This window comes from Carassius carassius, chromosome 34, assembly GCF_963082965.1.
Source record: "Carassius carassius chromosome 34, fCarCar2.1, whole genome shotgun sequence".
Lineage (NCBI taxonomy): Eukaryota > Metazoa > Chordata > Actinopteri > Cypriniformes > Cyprinidae > Carassius > Carassius carassius.
Window position 1 is genome coordinate 28,061,135 of NC_081788.1, and position 21,509 is coordinate 28,082,643.

General features: G+C 34.9%; 2 protein-coding genes across 3 annotated transcripts; both read left to right on the top strand.

Annotated features, from left to right (window-relative positions):
• Positions 1-2,129: 2,129 nt before the first annotated feature.
• Positions 2,130-14,917, top strand: LOC132114951 (septin-5-like). Of its 2 annotated transcripts, none has more exons than XM_059523352.1 (11): positions 2,130-2,149; positions 8,731-8,821; positions 8,907-8,993; positions 9,630-9,753; positions 10,253-10,387; positions 11,400-11,517; positions 11,693-11,794; positions 12,005-12,101; positions 13,160-13,295; positions 13,385-13,487; positions 14,593-14,917. In XM_059523352.1, the coding sequence occupies exons 2-11, from the start codon at positions 8,812-8,814 to the stop codon at positions 14,653-14,655; spliced, it is 975 nt and encodes a 324-aa protein (XP_059379335.1). In that variant the 5' UTR covers positions 2,130-2,149; positions 8,731-8,811; the 3' UTR covers positions 14,656-14,917. The 2 variants fall into 2 exon arrangements, with proteins under 2 accessions (XP_059379335.1, XP_059379334.1); XM_059523351.1 differs by lacking the exon at positions 2,130-2,149 and adding an exon at positions 7,186-7,413.
• A 2,051-nt stretch (positions 14,918-16,968) lies between these two features.
• gp1bb (glycoprotein Ib platelet subunit beta) lies at positions 16,969-20,227 on the top strand. The gene is made up of 3 exons (XM_059523644.1): positions 16,969-17,109; positions 18,323-18,678; positions 19,897-20,227. The coding sequence occupies exons 2-3, from the start codon at positions 18,338-18,340 to the stop codon at positions 20,192-20,194; spliced, it is 639 nt and encodes a 212-aa protein (XP_059379627.1). The 5' UTR covers positions 16,969-17,109; positions 18,323-18,337; the 3' UTR covers positions 20,195-20,227.
• The last annotated feature ends 1,282 nt before the right edge of the window (positions 20,228-21,509 follow it).

Sequence of the window (21,509 nt, forward strand, 5' to 3'; positions counted from 1 at the left end):
ATTAGGTGCATTTAAAATGTGTGTTTTAATGAAGACTCAAATTAATTGCCACTAAAAATATATATATATATTTTTTTAGATCATGTTAAAATTAAGTACATTTTAAATGCATTTTTATTAAATACTGCATAATTGACACCAAATAACAGCTTATTTTTTATTAGATGTGTTTTATTTTTTATGTAATTTTAGATTTAGAGATTAAAAACATTTTAGATAAATATGATACTTCTTTAAATTCTTTAATAAAAGCCTTGAATATCATTTGTTTCAAGTACTATAATACAATATATTTAATACAGTGTGTGTAGAAAAGAAAGGGACCCTCCCTGCATCAGGATGTGGCTCCAAACTGGATGAAAGAGTCGGAGGAAACTGGCGACCAAGAGGCCAATAGTAACTCTAAATCAGCTGCAGGAATGCATGACAAAGAGTGGTCATTGTGTGCATGTGATAATAATATCACTAATATCAACAAATGTGGTTGCAAGAAAAAAGCCACTCCACTAGAAAGTCCACATGCAGTCAGACTGACTGCACTTTGAACAAATTCACAGTGAAGATTCTGAGGCAGATGAAACTAAAACTGGATTATTTGGCCTTGACACCAAACAGTATGTCTGGCATAAATCCACTACAGCTCAGCATCCAAATAACAGCGTTCCTGCAGTAAAACATGGAGGTGGAGATGTCCTGTTATGGAGTGTTTCTCTGCAGCAGCGAATGGAGCATTTGTCAGGATAGAAGGATAAATGGATGGGGCAAAATATCATCAAATTCTTGGGGAAAATCTGCTGCCCTCTGCCAGAAAGCTGTCAATGGGAAGAAGGTTTACCTTCCAGCATGACACTGACCCAAAGCACACAGCATAACTGAGCACACAGTTGTTGAAGGAGAAAAAGCTGAATGTCTTGCATGGCCTCTTCAGTGTACAAACTTAAACTCTTGCATTGCTCTAAACTTGAAGACTGCAGTCCACAGACGCTCACCATCAGATTGAACTGAACTTGAGAAGCTCTGCACAGAAGAGCAGGCAAATATTGCAAAGTCTAGATGTACAAAGTTAGTAGAGACAAATCCCAACAGACTAAAGGCTGGAATTAAAGTAAAAGGGGGTTTAATGTAAATACAGACACAAGGGAGAGCCTTTTTCCAACTCATTGATTCTGTTTTGTTTTGTTTTTTTGTTTTTCAGATATATTGCTGTCATCTTTCACTTGGATGTTATAAGTTGCATTGAGTAAATACAGCTGGATAAAACAAAAACTGTCTGTCTTTATTTTAGGCCGCAAAGCAAAAAAATGTGATTAAATTATTTTAAAGATTAAAGATTATTTTCTATACTCACTGTATGCAAAAACAAAAAAAAAAACTATAGATTGAATTTAACATAATGAAAAGGTTTATTAAAAGGTTTAATATAGAAAAAGAAGAAGAAAGATAAGTGACGTGACATTCTGCCAAGTATGGTGACCCATACTTGGCAGAATGTCACGTCATTTTATTTGTTATTTCTTTCTTCTTCTTTTTCTATATATATATATATATATATATATATATATATATATATATATATATATATATATACATAGATATATAGAAAAAGAAGAAGAAAGAAAAGTGACATTCTGCCAAGTATGGTGACCCATACTCAGAATTCATGCTCTGCGTTTAACCCAACCAAAGTGCACACACACAGAGCAGTGAACACCCCCCCCCCCCCATGTTTACATTACATTTATGTATATTTGTTTGTAATGATTATTGTATCTATTCTAATCTATTTTATCTATTCACAATTAACACGTTTGTATTTACTAAAATAACATTAAGCAGCAGTGTTGCGGTTTCAATGAATGACGTGTCGTTGGGCGTGGTTTCGTCTGCGATGGCCCCGCCCCTCTACGCCTGGGGTTCCCAGCGGGGCTGAGCGTTAGACAGACGGAACCCGAGCAGAGCAGAGACGGCCTGAAACATGACAACCAACATCCGATATAAGAGCAGAATGATGAAATCCGGTAATGACACAAACGCTGGCACTGTTTAATCTGTTTGACTGGATGAAATGCTGATGAATTCTCTCTTCCTCCCGCATCCGACCCTCCGCTGCTGATGCTGCTGTCGATGCCCGCATTCAGAGGACAGTGAGGTGAGGAACGACCAACTTCTCCACATTTCGCAATTCCACTTCAGTTTTAGAGTTCCCACGAATACGGTTGACAAACCACCATCATTTCCACACAGATAAACCGCGCGACATAAAAATCTCACGAGCCTCTGTTTTAAGTCTGACAGGGCGTTTAACGCATTTTGTGATTGCAAATCATTTTTGTGCGTTCGTGCTCGGTGTTTACGAGGTTTGAAATCGTTTCGGCTGATTGTTATTTCTCATCATCTCAGCAGTCATGATTATAATGTGCGCTGTCACTCATTCTAGCCTTGAGGAAATCTGATGTCTGCTGGCTGTTTTGTGTCGTTCCGAGCTCTGATAGAGGATGGTAGTGCTGTTTCTCTCTGGAGGTGTTGTCATGGTTACAGGAGTGTGTGAGAGGCAAGAGACCAGCGCAGATGCCTGAAGTGTGAACCCTGAGCTGTGTGTGTGTGTGTGTGTGTGTGTGTGTGTGTGTGTGTGCAAATACATGTCTATAGTATACGGTGAATATTTGAGTGTTAACTCTTCAAGCAATCAGATCTGTTGGTGGTTTGCACCTAAATGTTGTTTCACACATTCTAGTATCACTCGTAAAATGGTCTATCATCATTTTTATTTATGTGTTGATGTATTTTTCTAGAAGACTTTAGTTCATTTTACAATCCAGTATATGTGGTATTGTCATGTACACAATTGGACATCAATATTTCTGAATCATTTTATATTTCAAAAATGTGAAAGATTTTTACTGCTTAGATTATTGCTTTAATGTATAATTGTTATTATTATTATGCAAGAATGCATTAAATTAATTAAAAACAGACAGTGAACCCATTTATAATGTTGCAAAAGATTTATATTTCAAATAAATGCTGTTCAAAGAACCTGTTTCCACAAAAATATATGGCAGCTCAACTGTTTTTAACATTGATAATAAGAAATGTTTCTTGAGCAGCAAATCAGCCTATTAGAATGATTTCTGAAGATCATGTGACACTGATGATGCTGAAAATAAAGCTGTGCATCACAGAAATAAATTACAATTTAAAATATATAAAAAATAGAAAACAGTTGTTTTTTAATTGTAATAAAATTTCACAATTGTACTTTTGATCAAATAAATGCAGCCTTAGTGAGCAGAAGACTTATTTAAAAAACATGCATTGAAAACTTACAGATCTCAAGCTTTTGAACAACAATGTTTATCTGCTAAAGGTTTTTCATCATTCAGAAGTATAAATGCATGTATGCAAATATAAATTGCTAATAAATTTTTACAAACAATGACAAAGAAATGGCAAGTAACACATTAAATTAAACAAAACGTTGAAACTTTGTAATAGAAAAACTGAAGTATTTTGTTATAAAACATACTCCAATAATCTTTGTTTTATTTACAACTTAAAAAAAATCATTTTTTAACACCATAAAAGCATCTGCTAAATGATACAGCAATGCTTTAATGCAACATGAACATGCAGACTGAAGCTGTTCAGAAGGTTTTTACACATCTTCCAGCACTTGACCCACACACACACACACCCACACACAGACATGTAGTAACTAGAAAGCTCATCATCCTACACAAAAGCAGAAATGCAACAGTTCACACCCACACACAGACACAAACACACTGTCAGTGTTACAAGCTCTTTCTCTCTCATACACACACTCATTCTCGTGTTCCTTCCTTCTCCCTTTGTCATTTTCTGGTTTCATTCTCTCTCTCTGCATTGAGGCTTAATAACTCAATGGTGTGGAATGCTGGCTGCCATTTCAGACATGTCTTATTTATCTCTGAAAAGGTTGATGCATTGAAATAAGACTGTGTGTTTGTGTGTGTGTTTTTTATGATCTGTCTGCAGTGTGCTGTCAGCTTAGTGCGCAGCTGCATACAGCGTGACTTTTGATCGTGAAGTCAAATAGCCTGTGCAGTTGCTCAAATGCCACAGCAGTAAACACCCATCTCAGTATCTACAGTCTGAGAGAGTGTGCTGTAATTGCTCTAGACAGAAATGTTATATTTGGTCAAACTTTTCCTTTACATGTGAGCCTGTTTTGCTTGGGTCAGTATGATTGATTTTTTCTTTTGGAAAGAAATTATTATTTTTATTCAGCAAGCACACATAAAATTGATCAAAAGTGTCAGTAAAACATTTATATTACAAAATATTTATATTTCGAATAAATGCTGTTCTTTTGAACTTCCTATTCATCATGCATCACAGTTTCCAAGAAAATATGAAGCGGCACAATGGTTTTCTACATAAAAATGTTTCAGATTAGATTGATTGCTGAAGGATCATGTGACACTGAAGACTGGAGTAACGATGCTGAACTTTCAGCTTTGCATCGCAGGAATAAATTACATCTTAAAATAGATTCACATAGAGAACAGCTATTTTAAATTGTAACAACATTTCACAATTGTACTTTTTTTAAAGTATTTTTGGTCAAATAAACACAGCCTTGATGAGCAGAAGAGACTTGTAGCATATATACAATACAGTTTTCTTTAGATATTATCACTGAATTGTGAAGTGCTGTGAAAGGTTGTCAGTTTAAACCCCACCAGGGATGGTCCCTGAGCTCTTAACCTCATGTAACTTCAGAGAAAACTGTCCCTGTAATAAGTGTATTGCAAGTTACTCTGTACTCAGTATAGGTACAGCGAACCATTGAAACACATGCCTGCAGTGTTACAAACAACCCGCTGAAGCAGTAAAGCTGACCTGGTCTGAAAGTGAGAGGAAAACTCTTTGGGAACACCGTTCTATCCATCTGCACTATCAGGTCTGTTTGTGCTGCCATAGAGGCCTGAGGATGTTTAGTGAGCACTTTCATTCACTGCTCATCCTCAGACGTCTCTCCACCCGTCCATTATCATGACATCATCAGGGTGTCCCCGCCCACGGTCCCTTGCTAGATGTAATGTGAGACACACATGGGGTATTAATGGATGACATCATTGGTCCCACCTCACTGAAAAGCAGGAAAGGAGATCACTGTCTGAGATTATCTGACCAAGACTTGCTGGACGGAGAGATTGTTTTATTTCAGTGTACCTTTCTGGTTTAAATAATGGATAGGTACATTTCTGAAAATACAAAGAAAAATGTTCTCGTACACAACAAGGGTGTTGCTATGCAGTGGCTAAGATACTCTGAATGAATTTCTTTGCTTTGCTATATGATTGCTAGGGTGTTCTGGGTGGTTGCCAGAGTGTTGCAGAAGTGTTTTGAGTTTGTGATCAAACTGAGTTACATAAAAGCTGTTTCTTTTATTTCTTTTGACACTTTCGAAGATGTGTTTCTTTAATACACTGATCGTATTAGAGTTCTTCAAACAGCGCTGATTAAACACAATTCAGAAATTGGTCTATGTCTGGTGAGCATTCATGGATGGCAGCTGGACCTTGAGAGTTTTTTTTTTACATCTGTAATCCCTCTGTAATCCCTCATGACATCTGTTCTTCTCCATTCAACAGACCCCTCTGGACACCCCCCCCCCACCCCCACCCCCCCACCAGCACACTCATCATCTAAATGCATGACCAGACCCCCATAATGTGTCGAATCATACTTCATGCTAAGATTTTTATTAGTGCTGTTTGCTCAGAAATCACTATTACCAGTGATGCGCGGGTTGATCCAAAATGAGCGGGTGTCAAAAAAATATTTTTAATGATATTCGGGTCGCGGTCGGTCGGGTTGTTTGAAATAAAAATGCCAATTAAACCTTTGTCATTTAAATAGTATACTAGACACTTTTTTAAATACATAGGCCTACACTTTATTGGCTGAATAACTGGCATGTCATTCAGAAGATGTGAAAATCTGGTTTGAAGATGTTCAGTCACATATATTAACAGAATCTGTTTCGACAGGCTTTGAATGTCATCAGTATGAGCACATGCATGTTATATTACACAATAGGCGGGAATTTTATGACACATTAAGTAATTAGGCTTTTAATGCATTTAAGCTTACATCCATTTATTTTTGTGGTTCGTTACAGTCTGATTATCTAAATATAAAGTCAGTTGATTCCTTTTTTATGTCATATAAGGGAGTCACTGAATTGTGTCATTAGTTGTGATATCAGGAGTCAGGATGAAACAATTACATTATGAATCTGTGTGTATATGTGAATGATTTCAATACTCCTGTGCATGGAGAGAAAATCCTTGAGTGTTTGTCTTTCATTAAACTAGCGCCCCCTGGTGGAAATTTTCAATATATATATCAATATACATGCAAGAGAGACGCAGTATGTTCAGAGAACGAAATATATATTTCTTCTTCTTCTTCTTTTTCTTCTTCTTTTTTTTTTTTTTAAAGCAGTCTGTTTTGCTTAAGGCACATGATCCTTCAGATATCATTTTAATATGCTGATTTGCTGCTAAAGAAACATTTCTAAATATTATCAATGTTGAAAACATTCATATTTTTGTTGAAACCGTGATACAGTTTTCTTTTTTTTTCAGGATTTTTTGATGAATAGAATCTTTGTAACATTATTAATGTTTTACTTATTACTTTTGATTAATTTATTCCATCCATGCTAAATAAAATTATTCATTTCATTAAAAAAAATCTTACTGACCCCATGCATCATCACAGCATTTGCAGATAATGCTCTTGTAAAGGTCAGGCTGCTGTGCTGAAGTCTGTAGAAAAGCTGGGCCAGTCTGACAAGGTCTGTTGGGAAGGGTGTGGCTGCCGTCTTACTGAATGTTGCTCCCTAAAAATACACACACACACACAGAGAGAAATCCCTGCACCTCAGAGCCATCTGTGGAAAAAAGTGGGGGAGGAATGAATAACTAAATGAATGAGTGTTTTTATTCCTGAGAGTTTTTATTCCTGTTTTCAGTTGCCCCACCCCCTCCCTATCTAAAATTGCTTCCATGCTTCTTTTTTTTTTCCTTTACGTCTTTACGTTTCTCTCTCTCTCTCTTTCTCTCTCAGCCATTACCTTCTTTTGTCAGTCTTTCATTCAGTCATGTGGGGATTCCTCTGCGTGCCTGTCTGAACACGGCGCGCTGGGATGTGCCGTGGGCCAGAGACAGACAGAAAACAGGGAGAAGGAAACCAGAGAGGGTTTATAGAGACAGAGAGTGATAAACTGAGGGTCACGAAGGTATAAAGAGGGACGGCACACATTTCTGAGACGTCTGGTTCAGGATGGACACCATGATGTTACAGGAGAAACTGGTGGAGAAACTTCTGTGTCCCCGAACCAGAACCACACGACAGAAGGTTCGCTGTTTATGTCTTGTAATATATATATCTATAGCAACTGCTTAGCAACACCCTCGCAGCCTCATAGAAACAAGATTAAATCATTCAGTATACATTAGCAACCACATGAAACCTTTAAATATTATATATTATGAAAGTAATGCATTATTGATGCCTTGCACTGCACCATTTAATGCATTGCATGATCTCATTGTAATTGTAACCATGCTTATGTATAATAATTACATTTCTACACCTTTAGAATATTATGCATGGTGCATGGAAGGCTGTTTCCACCACAGAATAAAAAATAAATAAATAAAGGTAATTAGCTTTTTATATCACAATTTTTTTTCTTAATATTTGGACCATTTTTTTTTTTTAATTGCGAGATATAATCTCAAAATTGTGAGATATAAACACAGAATTGCAAGGAAATCATGAGATTGCAAGATAAAAAAAACAGAATTGCAAGATGTAAACTCAGAATTGTGTGATGTATACTCTAATGTAAATTGCGAGGAAAAAAGCAGATTTTTTTGGGGGGGGGGGGGTGTAATCAGAACTGCAAGAAACAAAGTAAATAGACAGATTTTAGAGGCAATTACTTTTTTATTTTTTTCTTCTGCATGATAAAGCAATTGAAACAAGGAATCTGAAAATATTCTAATGCATTTTTACTTTAAAACTAAAATGCACTGTAATATTTTTACATTTGATTAATGAAACCATATAATGCATTACAATGTGCATTATACTGTAAATACCTTTATAATGCATTGCTCATAAAGGTTACAAGTGTTACAAATCCAGTTGAGCACACATGCATCTGTATTCCTCCTCTCTCACACAGACTGTACTTGTGGGTTGAGATAAGGCAGGGTTTCTCTTTTCTAGGATGATGGACAGGGGAAACACACATGACGGGTTGTGAGATGCTCTGGCGGTCAGATGAGTTGAGTTTGGCCCAAGTTTGAGTGTGATAAAAAGGCCTTTTCAGCTCATGTAAATATGGCTTCTGTCTGTGTGTCTGTGGTCAGTCAGTTTAATGGTGATGTTGCTTCCCGTCAGTAATTTCTGTGTTCTCTGTGTCAGTTTGAGCGGTTATGACTGCTGAGCGGTTTCCGGCACAGTTGGTAGATCTGCAGGAGGCTCAACACTACTGAGCTTTTTATTCTGTGCTATTTTTGCACCAGTCTGACCATTCACAGAAGTTTGGTCTTAAAGGGACAGTGCCCCCAATAATCCTTCAAAACATGTATAACTTACTTTCTTTCATATAATGCAAAATAATAAATGTTACAGAATGTAAATGGTTTGATTTGTGTCTTTTAGGACAAACAGTATGTTGGCTTTGCTACACTTCCTAATCAGGTCCACAGGAAGTCAGTGAGGAAGGGCTTTGACTTCACTCTGATGGTGGCAGGTACAGCTGAGATCCCAATCAATAACTTGTGACAGTGACTTCATGTTCATCTTTGTCAATAACAATTTCACTGTATGTGTTCTAGGTGAATCTGGATTGGGAAAGTCTACTCTAGTTAACAGCCTCTTCCTCACAGATCTCTATAAAGACAGAAAATTGCTAAATGCAGAAGGTAAGAATTGTCTTAGAGGAACAGTACACCCAAAAATAACAATGCTGTTTTTTGTTTTATAAGAATATAATATATACTGCTACTTGTTTTTTTTAAAGAAATTAATACTTTCATTAAGCAAGAATTAATTAAATTGATCAAAGGTAGATCCATTTATAATGTAACAAAATATTTCTATTGCAAATAAATTCTATTCATCAAAGAATCATTAAAAAAAACTTAAATGTATCATTGCGTCTACAAAAATATGAAGCAGCACAACTGTATTCAACATTAATAATAATCATAAATGTATCTTGAGCACCAAATCAGCATATTAGAATGATTTCTGAAGATCATGTGACTCTGAACACTGGAGTAATGATGCTGAAAATTCAGTTTTGATCACAGCAATAAATTACATTTTAAGATATATTCAAATAGAAAACAGTTATTATAAATTGTCATAATATTTCACAATATTACTGTTCATACTGTATATCTGATTAAATAGATGTGGCCTTGATGAGTAGAAGAGACAAAAAACAACAACAAAACATTCAAATGTGTTACCAGTAGTGTAGCATACACATTAGTTTACATCTCTTCAACAGGTTTGTTAGTTTGAATGCTATATTGTGTGTTTTTCTGTAACAGAGCGTATTAATCAGACGGTTGAGATCACCAAACACACGGTCAACATTGAGGAGAAAGGAGTCAAACTCAAACTCACCATTGTGGACACACCGGGGTTTGGAGATGCGGTCAATAACAGTGAATGGTGAGAACTCAGCTGCTCCTAGCATCCCATGAGCACAATTACAAAACGGATGGTTACGGTTGTAGATGCTGAATGCTCAATACAGCATTTTATGAAAGCAGAAAGCCCTTTAGTCATGTCTGTATTCATAATATGAGGAGTGGTTTCCCAGACTGGGGTTGTTGGGGAGTTGATTGAAATCTAATAAATAAATAAATCATTAAAAAAATTAAATAAATAATAAAAAAATAAAATATAACAAATGTTAAAATAAATACATAACTTTAAAAGAAAAACGATCAAATAAAATACTTTTTTTTTTGCCTGAATGACATGTGACCATTATTAACTGATAAGACAGTTGTGCATATGCAAATGTATTATTAGAATATTAACTTCTCAGGGTGACTATAAATAATTATTTTTAAGACAAAGTAGATTAACTGACAAAAAACCTTAGTGTGTTATTGTGTTCAATTCTGTTACTCTGAAGAGTGTGTGTTTGTGTGTGTGTTTGCAGTTGGAAGCCCATCACAGACTACATTGACCAGCAGTTTGAGCAGTACTTCAGAGACGAGAGTGGACTGAACAGAAAGAACATATTAGACAACAGAGTGCACTGCTGTCTGTACTTCATTCCACCGTTTGGACACGGGTACGAAGGGTTAACGGGGCTGTCTTGCATGGGTCAGGTTCATATGCATCATCTTCATATTTGCATAATTGGCCTCAGGCCATCTAAAATGTAGATGAGTTTGTTTCTTCATCAGATTTGGAGAAATGTAGCATTACATCACTTACTCAGTCACCAAAGCGGTGAATGGGTGCCATCAGAATAAAAGTCACAATAACCCACATGTAATCCACAGCACTCCAGTCCATCAATTAACATCTTGTGAAGAAAAGCTGCATGATGGTAAGAATCAAATCCATGTTTTTAACTTCAAACTGTTGCTGCCGGTTGTTTCCGAATCCATAATACATAATACTGGTCTATCCAGTTAAAAGTTGGTCTTGTCTGAATCAGGAGTGAAATCTGCACAGATCAAGCACAGTTTAGAAGCCAAAACTCATATTTAAGTGGATTTTGATGTGAGAGAACAGCAGAGGATTGACTTTTTCACTGGAGGAAGTGTTATTATTGATTATGGGCTCATATCATATATGGCAAGAAGCAATGGTTTGAGGTAAAAAAAAAAAAAAAAAAAAAAAGTCTTAATGTCGGATTTGTTTATTACAAACACACAGAATTGCACTTCTCCAGATGTTAACCGATGGACTGGAGTGCTGTGGATTATTGTGATGTTTTTATCAGCTGTTTGGACTCTCAATCTGACGGCACCCATTCACTGCAGAGCACTCATTGGTGACTGAGCAAGGTGATGTAATGCTACATTTCTCCAAATCTGATGAAGAAAAAACTCATGTACATCTTGGATGACCTGAGGGTGAGTACATTTTCAGCAGATTTATTCCTTTAGAAAACCTGACACTGATTCTCAGATGTGAATTCATGAGTCTTATTAATAAAAATTATACAGTTTTCTTAAATACATAAAAGAAGTGAATAGAAATGGAATGTAGAGATGGTTGGTGATGAAAGGTCCATGATCTTCATATGAATATCGTAAGCATCAGATGTTCAGACTGAAATTTCTGCTGTGCAGATTGCGGCCGGTAGACGTGGAGTTCATGAAAGCGCTGCATGAGAAAGTGAACATCATTCCTCTGATCTCTAAAGCAGACTGTCTCACTCCTAGTGAGGTCAAAAAGCTCAAGGGAAGGGTGAGTGGACACTATCTGATCGCATGTCAACAGTAAATCTGATTCTTTTATAAAAGTGGTGCTCTTTATTGTATACCAGGCCAAATGCATCCGATTCAAGCCGGTTGTTTACTGCTCTTTTGCAGGCTGTGCAGCATGATTGTCTTGTTAAAAGCTTGGGTCTGTTTTCCTGCAGGTGCGAGACGAAATCGAACACTGCGGGATTAAAGTCTATCAGTTCCCTGAGTGTGACTCTGATGAAGAGGAGGAGTTCAAACAGATGGACAAAGAGCTGAAGGTCCGGTAAACACATCTCATAAGTCATTTTAACTCTTCTAAATATCCCAACGAATTTGAATGAATATAACTTTTTGGAGGAGCTGGAGGAGTGAAGCTGATAAACTGTTGTTATTGTGCAGATGTGTCACGGTTCATAAATATGATGAGGGGGCAGTGTGTATATTGAATACTGAATGATTTATGTGTCTTATGTGTGTGTGTACTGTAGGAGTGCACTCCGTTCGCAGTCATTGGCAGTAATACAGTGGTGGAGGCCAGAGGTCAGAGGGTCAGAGGTCGTCTCTACCTCTGGGGCATCGTGGAAGGTCAGTATCCTCAAGCCAGAAACACTCTACACAAGTACACCAAAACAGACATTAACACTTGGTAATGGATTGTGCATACTTATAGTATGTTGAAATTACTACAGAATGTCAAAAATGTCATGATGATAAGGCTGGGTGAAAAACAATATCATGCATGGACATTTTCACTCTGATAGTTCATTTCACAAGCTTTTCACTGGTACACTATTTCAGTCTTATGATGTAGTTTGTCCCTATACTAACACACTAGACATTATTAGCCTAAAGACCAGTACAAACTCAGAAGCATGCACTTAATCATCATTAGCACAGTGCATACAGTACTTGATCAAATGTAGTATATAGTAGTTCAGCTCAAAGAACAGCATAATGCTAGCAAGTCAGCTACTCACTGATTCAATGATCAAGTCTAAATGAGCCAAGAACCTGCTCACTGAATGCAAGCGGGACTGATTACGCAAAAAAAAGTGAGTTACTAATATCACATTTTAATATTGATTATTGTAAATGAAAATCATTTTTAAGCCATGACTGTCAGGAATTTGTCAACTAAATCTGCGAGCTGTATTTGCATACCATTCCTATTAAAATGTTAACACATTTTATCTGTACATTTTGTTTTTATACAATTTGTACAAGTTATCTACATATTTGCAATTTTTTTTAAATGCTATACTATTTCCCTTTTTTGTAGACTTGAATAATCAGTATCTTAAACTGATATATTAGTATTGGTATAAACTTAAAATGTTGATAGTGTACAAAAAAAATTCTAAATTTGCTTATTTGCAAATCAATGCATATTAAATGTGTGCACTAATCTTTTATGTAAGTGCTGACTATGACTAGTCTGTCGAGTGCTGGCTAGAATACATAATTAACATGGTTTAACGATCATATTTGTACTTTTAATTAAGTACATTAAGAAAAATCACATACTTTTGTACTTTTACTCAAGATTTGTGTACTTCATACACTGCAGTGTAAATGTAGAGGAAAAGCTGTTTGTGTGTTAGTGACGGTGAACTCTATTGCATTTCTATGTGTGTGTTGTTCAGTGGAGAATCAGTCTCACTGTGACTTTGTGAAACTGAGGAACATGCTGATTCGCTCTCACATGCACGACCTGAAAGACGTGACGTGCGACGTGCACTACGAAAACTACAGAGCCAGCTGCATCCAGGAGATGACCAGGTGTGGGACACGCACAGAGTGATTAATGCTTGTTTATTGAACTTTCCTGCATAGATGTGTTTCGTATAATACATGTTTGTGTGTTTCAGTAAACTTGCGCAGGATAACCATACAGACAGTCCACTACCCATCCTGCCTCTGCCAACACCAGACGTGGAGACAGAGAAACTCATCAAGATGAAGGATGAAGAGGTACAGAACAATCATCACTGATATTAAACCAGCACTGAGAAATGTGCTGCAGTTATTACCACACTGCTGTTATTGAGATACTATTATAGCTTTTCTTCATAGTTTGAATTAGTATTTATTTTGATATTTTCTGTTTTCAATTTAAATTTGTTAAACTTTTAGTAATTTGGTTGTTTGTTCTTGTCATTTTTTATTCTATCTATCTATCTATCTATCTATTTATCTATCTATCTATCTATCTATCTATCTATCTATCTATCTATCTATCTATCTATCTATCTATCTATCTATATATATATATATATATATATGTATATATATATATATATATATATATATATATATATATATATATATATATATATATATAATATTCTCTTATATCATTTTTGCTTCATATACACAAGCATTTTATTGTAAAGAAGACATGCTGCTACGTCAAATTTAGATTAAAAAAATGTTATAGAAAAAAATTGTGAAAATTGTGAAATATTATTACAATTTACTTTATTTTCTGTCAGTGTTAAAATGTAATTTATTTCTGTGATGCGCAGCTGTATTTTCAGCATCATTCCTCCAGTCTTCAGTGTCAAGTGATCTTTCAGAAATTATTATAATATACTGATTTGCTGCTCAAGAAACATTTCTGGTTATTATCAATGTTGAAAACAGTTGTGCTGCTTCATACATTATTTTTGTGGAAACTATGATACATTTTATTTTCCAGGATTCTTTGATGAATAGAAAAAAAAATAGAATTGTTTTGTAATGGAATCTTTTGGAACATTCTAAATGGCTTTACTGTCACATTTGATCAGTTTATAAAAATTCTTGCTGACTAAAACTATTCATTTCTTTTTTTTTTTAAAGAATATATACAGTATACAGTAAATATAATATTTGACCCCAAACTTTTGAACAGTAGTATATTTTATGTAAAATCTTGCTATAAAACTATAACGTACAGTAGAAAAGAAAATTAGGTATGGGGATAATAAAAAAGCATGCTGATATTGTTATTGTGCATTTGAACTTTTTCACCAATGTAAACTACAAGAAAGTTACAATGACATTTTCCTGACTGTGTGTTGCTTTGTCTGTGCAGCTGAAGAGAATGCAGGAGATGCTGGAAAAGATGCAACAACAGATGCATGAGAAAGACCAGTGATGCTGACACACACACACACACACACACACACACACACACTACAGCCCTCACAGCAGCCCTCAGATGTGAATGCATTTAAATGATACTGTACAAATGTCATATCTACAAGCCTGACCCTCAGATCCAGTCTGTCCATCTGCTCGGTGCTTCTGTCTGCTTGCATCAAATACAGTGTGTCATGTGATTCATCATGAACGTACATAAACCAGTCGGACTTAAATTCACTTCTGAAGGTATCTCATTTATATTGAATTTTTGTATGTGAGTTTGATTTTTATAGTGCTTGAACTCAGTGAATGTGAACATAGAGTACAACTCCAATAACTGTTACCAAAAAACAAACTTAATGCAGATGGCTGGATTTTGCTTGTTTTTTACAATAATAATCAGAATAAATCCTAATGTTATTATGAATGTTAATGGCCTTTAATAATTTTATAATTTATATTATAATGTCAATTGTTTATGTAAATCTTGAAGTAAAGCTTGCTAATAAATGTGAATAGTTTAACAGTTGCTGTTGTGTGTTTACTAGTTTCATATCCATATGACTACTGTCAGAAGATATATAATTTATACAAATATTTTAAATGTAACCACCTTAGGTGCCTGATTCCAAAAATAGTGGCTGTTTTGTTCGAGTATGTCCCACTTTCTCATGAAATATGGTATTTTTGCTTTCGTCAAACATTTTTAAGGTGAAGAAGTTTTATAGTATACATTAATCAGCTGAAAACTGCCACAAAGACATGATTCGCGTCTTCTTCTGATTACCCATATTCAAATACATGTACAGATATTAAATATCCATATATGAAATATTGTCATATGAAGTAAAAACATACATAAATCCCATTTGATATCAGAACAGTTTCATATATGTGCACATATATTTACATATATCTACCTAAATATGAACGTTTATGTATGTGTATAAATTCATATGATGAATATATATGTCCATCATGAAACCCGTCAGTACGTGTTGATATTAAGAAAATATAAAAGATAGACATATTTAAACTAGAAAACACATAAACTTGCATTTATATAAAATATATATTGTTGACACACATGATCGCTACATTTAATAACATCAAAAAAAAATTATCATGTAGATATTTTATGTACGTACACAAATTTTACTATGGGGATTTTATTTATGTTATGAACTTATATCTTAATCTACCCAGAAAATGTATGTTTGTGAAAATATATATTGCCTAACATATATCTTTAAGGAAGAATCACTCTTGATATTGGACAGTATGTCACTAAATGTATGTATGTCAGTGTTAAAAACTATATCTGGTTACGAAATGTGAACACTACATCTGCAGCAAAGGTGCAATAATATATGTGCAATAATATACACTATATGTCAATGTGCAATACCATCTCTAGTCACTAAATCAACAGCTACTCATTCCATTTAAATTGTACTTTTGTATAAACATATGTGAATATCAATGTGGAGCCTAACATGCATTACTATAAATGTTCACTTTACTCAAATTGCTCAGTGTGAATATGAGGACTCGTAAAAATTGTACTGTACAGTCTTATAGTCTTATTTATTGTCTGTGGTTATATGTTTGTTTTTCTAACACCAGTCAGGAGCATGCAGTGCTCCTAATCTCATTGTATGCAGAAAATACCATGACAATGAAGGCGTTCAATTCAATTCAGTTCAATATGGGTGCAAGTGTTTGTTCAGTTCTCAGCTGATTTGCACATGTATGAATGATTCTAAAGACATTATTTTATGCCTAATCCTGATTGCCATTTTTCCCCCACTCCTTTCCTGATTGTAAGTTAAATTATGCATTTAGAATATCCCGTTTTGACATTTGTAAGGTTTTGTCATTATCAAATTAGGTTATCGTCATTCTACGGTGAGATAAACCCACGAAGAAGATGAAGATAAATGCAAATAGTCTTTAATAAATCCACACAAGGGTAAATCCAGGATAGAACAGGCGGGAGCACACATGAGGGATGTAGTAGACAGGATGAGGGAACACAGGACTGAACACAAGGATAATTAACAAAACACACCTGCCAAATGACAATCATAAAGACGGAAAACTGGGACACACAGAGCACATGAGGAGTGAAAACACAGCAAACAGTCCTGGCTGTGACAGTAATATTAGGCCTTTTTCAATTGAATGTGAACTGTGTTGTAGCTGTCCTGTCTGTTTCAGATGCTGGATGATTCCTGCGCTCTTTATTCACTGGCCAATACTGGGAATTTAACTGAGCTCAAAGGAAAAGCGGTTATGGTGTCCCTGCAACATCAGAGAGTGAAAGTGCGGCCCACTTCCTGTCACATGTTCCTCTGAGGGGGCGGCTTTAAGGAGGTTTTTATCAGTGTGACCCAGCTGGGTTTGATGGTGCAGTCTTAACACTTCTTCAGACTGATACTGACACACAGACACGCTGGTGACGCTGGTAAGAACTTCACTTTAAAATAATTTACTCAATATATGCATTAGTTCTGTAACTTAAATATGACTTATTCTTGATTTATTTAGCTGGAAATGTAATATTATTCATCTAATATTGTTAATTTGTTCTGCTCACCACTCATTGGGAACCTCAATGAACTAAAGGGCTGGTAAACACACACTTGTATTTAATGAATAATATGTGTTGTTGGTTAAAATGAGATATTTCAATAAAATAAGAACAGAAGACAAGGTTCATAAGCTGTTTTCTACCAAGTGTCAAATGTTGAGGAATTTATAACTTTTTTTATGTTTAATAAAATAACATAAAGTATATAAAAAATAGAGCTATATATAAAATAAAATAAAGCTTTAATGCAAAGTGCGCTTACACACACAATGAATTTTCCTTTGTAAATATAGCTACCAGTCTACATATTCAAATATAACAAGAAGAAGCATAATAATAAAATAAAAAAATATATAATTGTATAAATGCACCATAGGTTAAGAGTCAATAAACTACTACTATAATAAATAAATAAAACAGAATGCTAATAATGCAGTGTGCCGATGAGATGTGATGTGTACTTTTATGTGAATAAACAGCAAAATAAAATAAAGAAATATAAGATTTATAAATAGAAATATAAGAAAATAAATAGAATGCTCTGACACTTTGACTGTGTCATTCCATATATACCATTTATATTTTTATGTACAATTGCATTTATATAATATATAATGTTTAAAAACACCATGACATCGCCACTGTACATGCCAAAAACATGATATTGCATTGGTTTTGCAATATCCAGTAACATTTTAGTACTTGTTTGTCAGCATTATTTAATTATATTTAATTATAAATTCATATTTTTATCAAATCAAATGTAGTTTTAATTTTGTAATTCAATTTCAAGCTAAAAATGTGCATTAGACTTGTCCTCTACATTGAGACCATGAAATGTTTGTATCATCCTGGTCCTTTATCTTTGTCTTCCCTGCTTCCTTTGCTTCCTCCTAAATTTCCAGATAAGCTTAAACATCGCTGTCTATTCAGTTTAGCACTCCATACATGGAACCAACCAATATTTGACCACTAAAAATATCTGGATGTCATTGCAATTTATTTTGCACACACTGATGAATCGATCACACAGTAAGAGCAGGAACATGTATCAGGATTTTGACGGTGGTTCTGTGTCTCTGTGCAGTGTGTGTGTGCTGGCATGTGGTGTTTTGCGCTCGTGTTGAAGGTGGTGCTGTCATTGCTGGGCAGTGAGATGACCGTGGCTCAGCTCTCGTGTCCTGAGGTGTGCTCCTGTGTGGCCGGTGTGGTGGACTGCAGTAAACGCGGCCTCACCACGGCCAGCCTGCCCTCCTCCTTCCCTTCATCCACCACCGAACTCCACCTGAACGACAACCACCTGACAGCTCTGCCCAACGGCCTGCTGGACTCACTGCCCGCCCTGCGCCTGGCCGCCCTCCACGGGAACCCGTGGTCATGTGACTGCGGCATCCTTTATCTGAGAGGCTGGCTGCTCAAACAGAGAGACAACAATTCCATACGGTTAGTGTCTAGATGAAATACTAAACATTGATTTTTCTTCTTATTATTATTGTTATTCATTCATGCACCAGGCAGTTTTGAGATTTTGGGTTATTTTGCTTCCATAACAGGTCTTCTTTCAGATTAGATGAAAGAAAACAACAATTAAATATTTTTTATTTTATTACACTTTATCATTTTGCATCTTTAGATTGTAAAAAGAACACACATTCTATTTTAAAGGCCGTTTTCTCCATATTTGTTGCATAGCATGACCCAGAAATCTCTTCTTGATCTTCCACTTTCCAGCTTTGTTCATCTATATTCTCAATTGTTTAATATTTATAAAATAATAAATTTTTCCCCCCTGTTGGTTAAAAGAAAATAAAACAACATTTATAAGCTGTTTTCTAGTTGTCAAATTTTAGAAGAATAGATAAATGCCTTTTATTGATAATAAAATAAATTGTAAATCTGACTTATGGACTGATAAAAATAGATATACAAAATCAACTCTGTAATATTATTTAACATTTAACTCTTATTTGTCGGCCTGGGTTATTATAGTTAACTAAAACTGAAATTTAAACCATTAAAAAATGTTACTTGAAATAAAATAAACTGAAGCTGGAATGATTATATATATATATATATATATATATATATATATATATATATATATATATATATATATATATATATACATATATACATACATTTATACATACACTATTATAACTTTTCATTTCAGCAAGTTGCCAAGGCAATACATAAAATTAAAGTAAAAAATTAATAAAAAAACTATATAGACATAATAAAAGATTATAAAAATGACAAAAACACAATAAATTACTAAGACGTCAACAAGATTTCTGTTCCGGAAATATGTAAACGTTTGCAAATACATAATTTGCATCTTCAAACATAACATTTCAGAAAAATCGTAATAAAAAATTGAATGTCTCAATGTACTTTGACTAATTAACTGATGAAATGTGGTGATATCTGTTAGTTATTAATGATTTTTCACAGTTGTAAATTGGAGTATGTTCACAATATCGATATAATTGCTCAGTCATGACGTCAGAAGGTACAATAGGTAATTGTAGTTTCACCTGCCTTAATATCTCAATTTTTAGACAGCAATAAAATCAAAGTCTCCTGCTTCTCATATGTTTATTCTGAGCTTAGAGCTTCAGGAGAAACATCATAAACAGAATTGACACTTTTGTTTTTCAGGAACGTCAGCTGCAGTTCTCCTGCTCACCTGCGGGGGCGCGTGCTCGCCTATCTGTCCGAGCACGAGCTGCTGGAGTCCTGTCGTTACTGGCTGTGTAACCTGGCTCTGGCCTCTCAGATCAGCCTCTTCATCTTCATCATGGTGCAGGTGCTGCTGCTGGCCTCTGTCATCCTCTTCCTCCGGAGGTTTGAGCTGCTCACGCAGGAAGCGCGACGCACGGCCGCGGAGAGCTTCACGGCGGAGGACGACGCGACACGCAGCGATGAATACGCGATATCAAAAGACAGGAGATTGTAGGACGAGACTGTCTTAAACCAGACCAAAAGGAACACCTGTTTCATTTCATTTGATTAATTTTGCACAATTCCTTTTTATTGCTTTTTTTAAATTGTTTTTTATTTGCATACAATCAAGCAAAAAACAGCCAGTTTCGTTTATACAACCAAATAGCCATTTACTGTAAAAAAAAAAAAATATATATATATATATATAAACATAATAAAAAAAAGAATAAATCCCTTTTTTTGATGAATATAAAAAACCGTGAACACGTCACTCCGTCCTTGGCAGTGTTGGGGAAATTAATTTTAAAAGTAATGTATCACAGTATTGCCTTACTCCCTAAAAAAGTAACTAATTACGGTACTTAGTTACTTTTTATGTAAAGTAATGCGTTACGTTACTTTTGCGTTACTTTTTAAATATGAGCAGGGCTTGATATTTTTTATATAAAAATATCAAAATATAGATTTTTTTTAATATAAGAAGTTCTATTTATAGCAAATGTAAAAGCCCTTTCACACCAAAAAGTGTAATGAATAAACCTCAGGCTGAAGGAAAAGTAAATTCACGTCTGACAGTAAAAAAGCTGGAGAACTGGAGGAACTAACGTTTAACTTGTTAGTTTATCTAAAATCATTTTTGCTTATTAGTATGGTTGAACTGGATTATAAATGGTCAGTAGCAAAGACATTAGTTTGTAAAATGGGATTAGATACATTTGTGTTATTTAACATATTTAATTGTTGCAGGTTTGCATCATATTCTGAGTTTCAATTCATTTTGATGAATACTAAATCTGTTTTTTTTTTTTTTTTTGCAAGGGATGAATTAATGCACATTCACATTTAGTCTAGAACTACATTATATACATTGATTCTCCTAATATGGGGACAGGAGACTTAGTCAAGTACACTGGTCCTTGGTCTCTCTACACTCGCTTCCTGTACAGTATAGGACAGATTTTAAGATTATTTTATAGTGTATAAATCTTTGCATGGCTTATTATCAGATCTGCTAATTGAGAAGCAGACTGGAAGAAAATTGAGATCAACAACTCAAAAGTTACTTAAAATTCCAAGAACCAAGTTGCACCAAAAACTTTGGAATACTTTACCATTACATGATTCCATGTTTTTAAAATACAGATTAAGACACACTTTTTTGTCATTGTGTATTCTTCTTGTTGATAATAATAATCATAGGTGATGTTTTTGAAATTATTTCTTATTCTGGTTTTATACTGAGATTGTGTGAAGCACATTGGTCAGTATGTGTTGTTTTATAAGTGCTATATAAATAAAATTGACAGTGACATTTCTTTTGTACTTTC

Excerpts from the sequence above, each read along its gene's own strand:
- LOC132114951 (XM_059523351.1), top strand. The coding sequence starts at position 7,339 with ATGGACACCATGATGTTACAGGAGAAACTGGTGGAGAAACTTCTGTGT. Across the intron at positions 8,994-9,629 it reads AAAATTGCTAAATGCAGAAG|AGCGTATTAATCAGACGGTT; the intron begins GTAAGAATTGTC and ends TTTCTGTAACAG. Across the intron at positions 10,388-11,399 it reads ATTCCACCGTTTGGACACGG|ATTGCGGCCGGTAGACGTGG; the intron begins GTACGAAGGGTT and ends TCTGCTGTGCAG.
- gp1bb (XM_059523644.1), top strand. The coding sequence starts at position 18,338 with ATGTGGTGTTTTGCGCTCGTGTTGAAGGTGGTGCTGTCATTGCTGGGC. Across the intron at positions 18,679-19,896 it reads AGAGACAACAATTCCATACG|GAACGTCAGCTGCAGTTCTC; the intron begins GTTAGTGTCTAG and ends TTTGTTTTTCAG.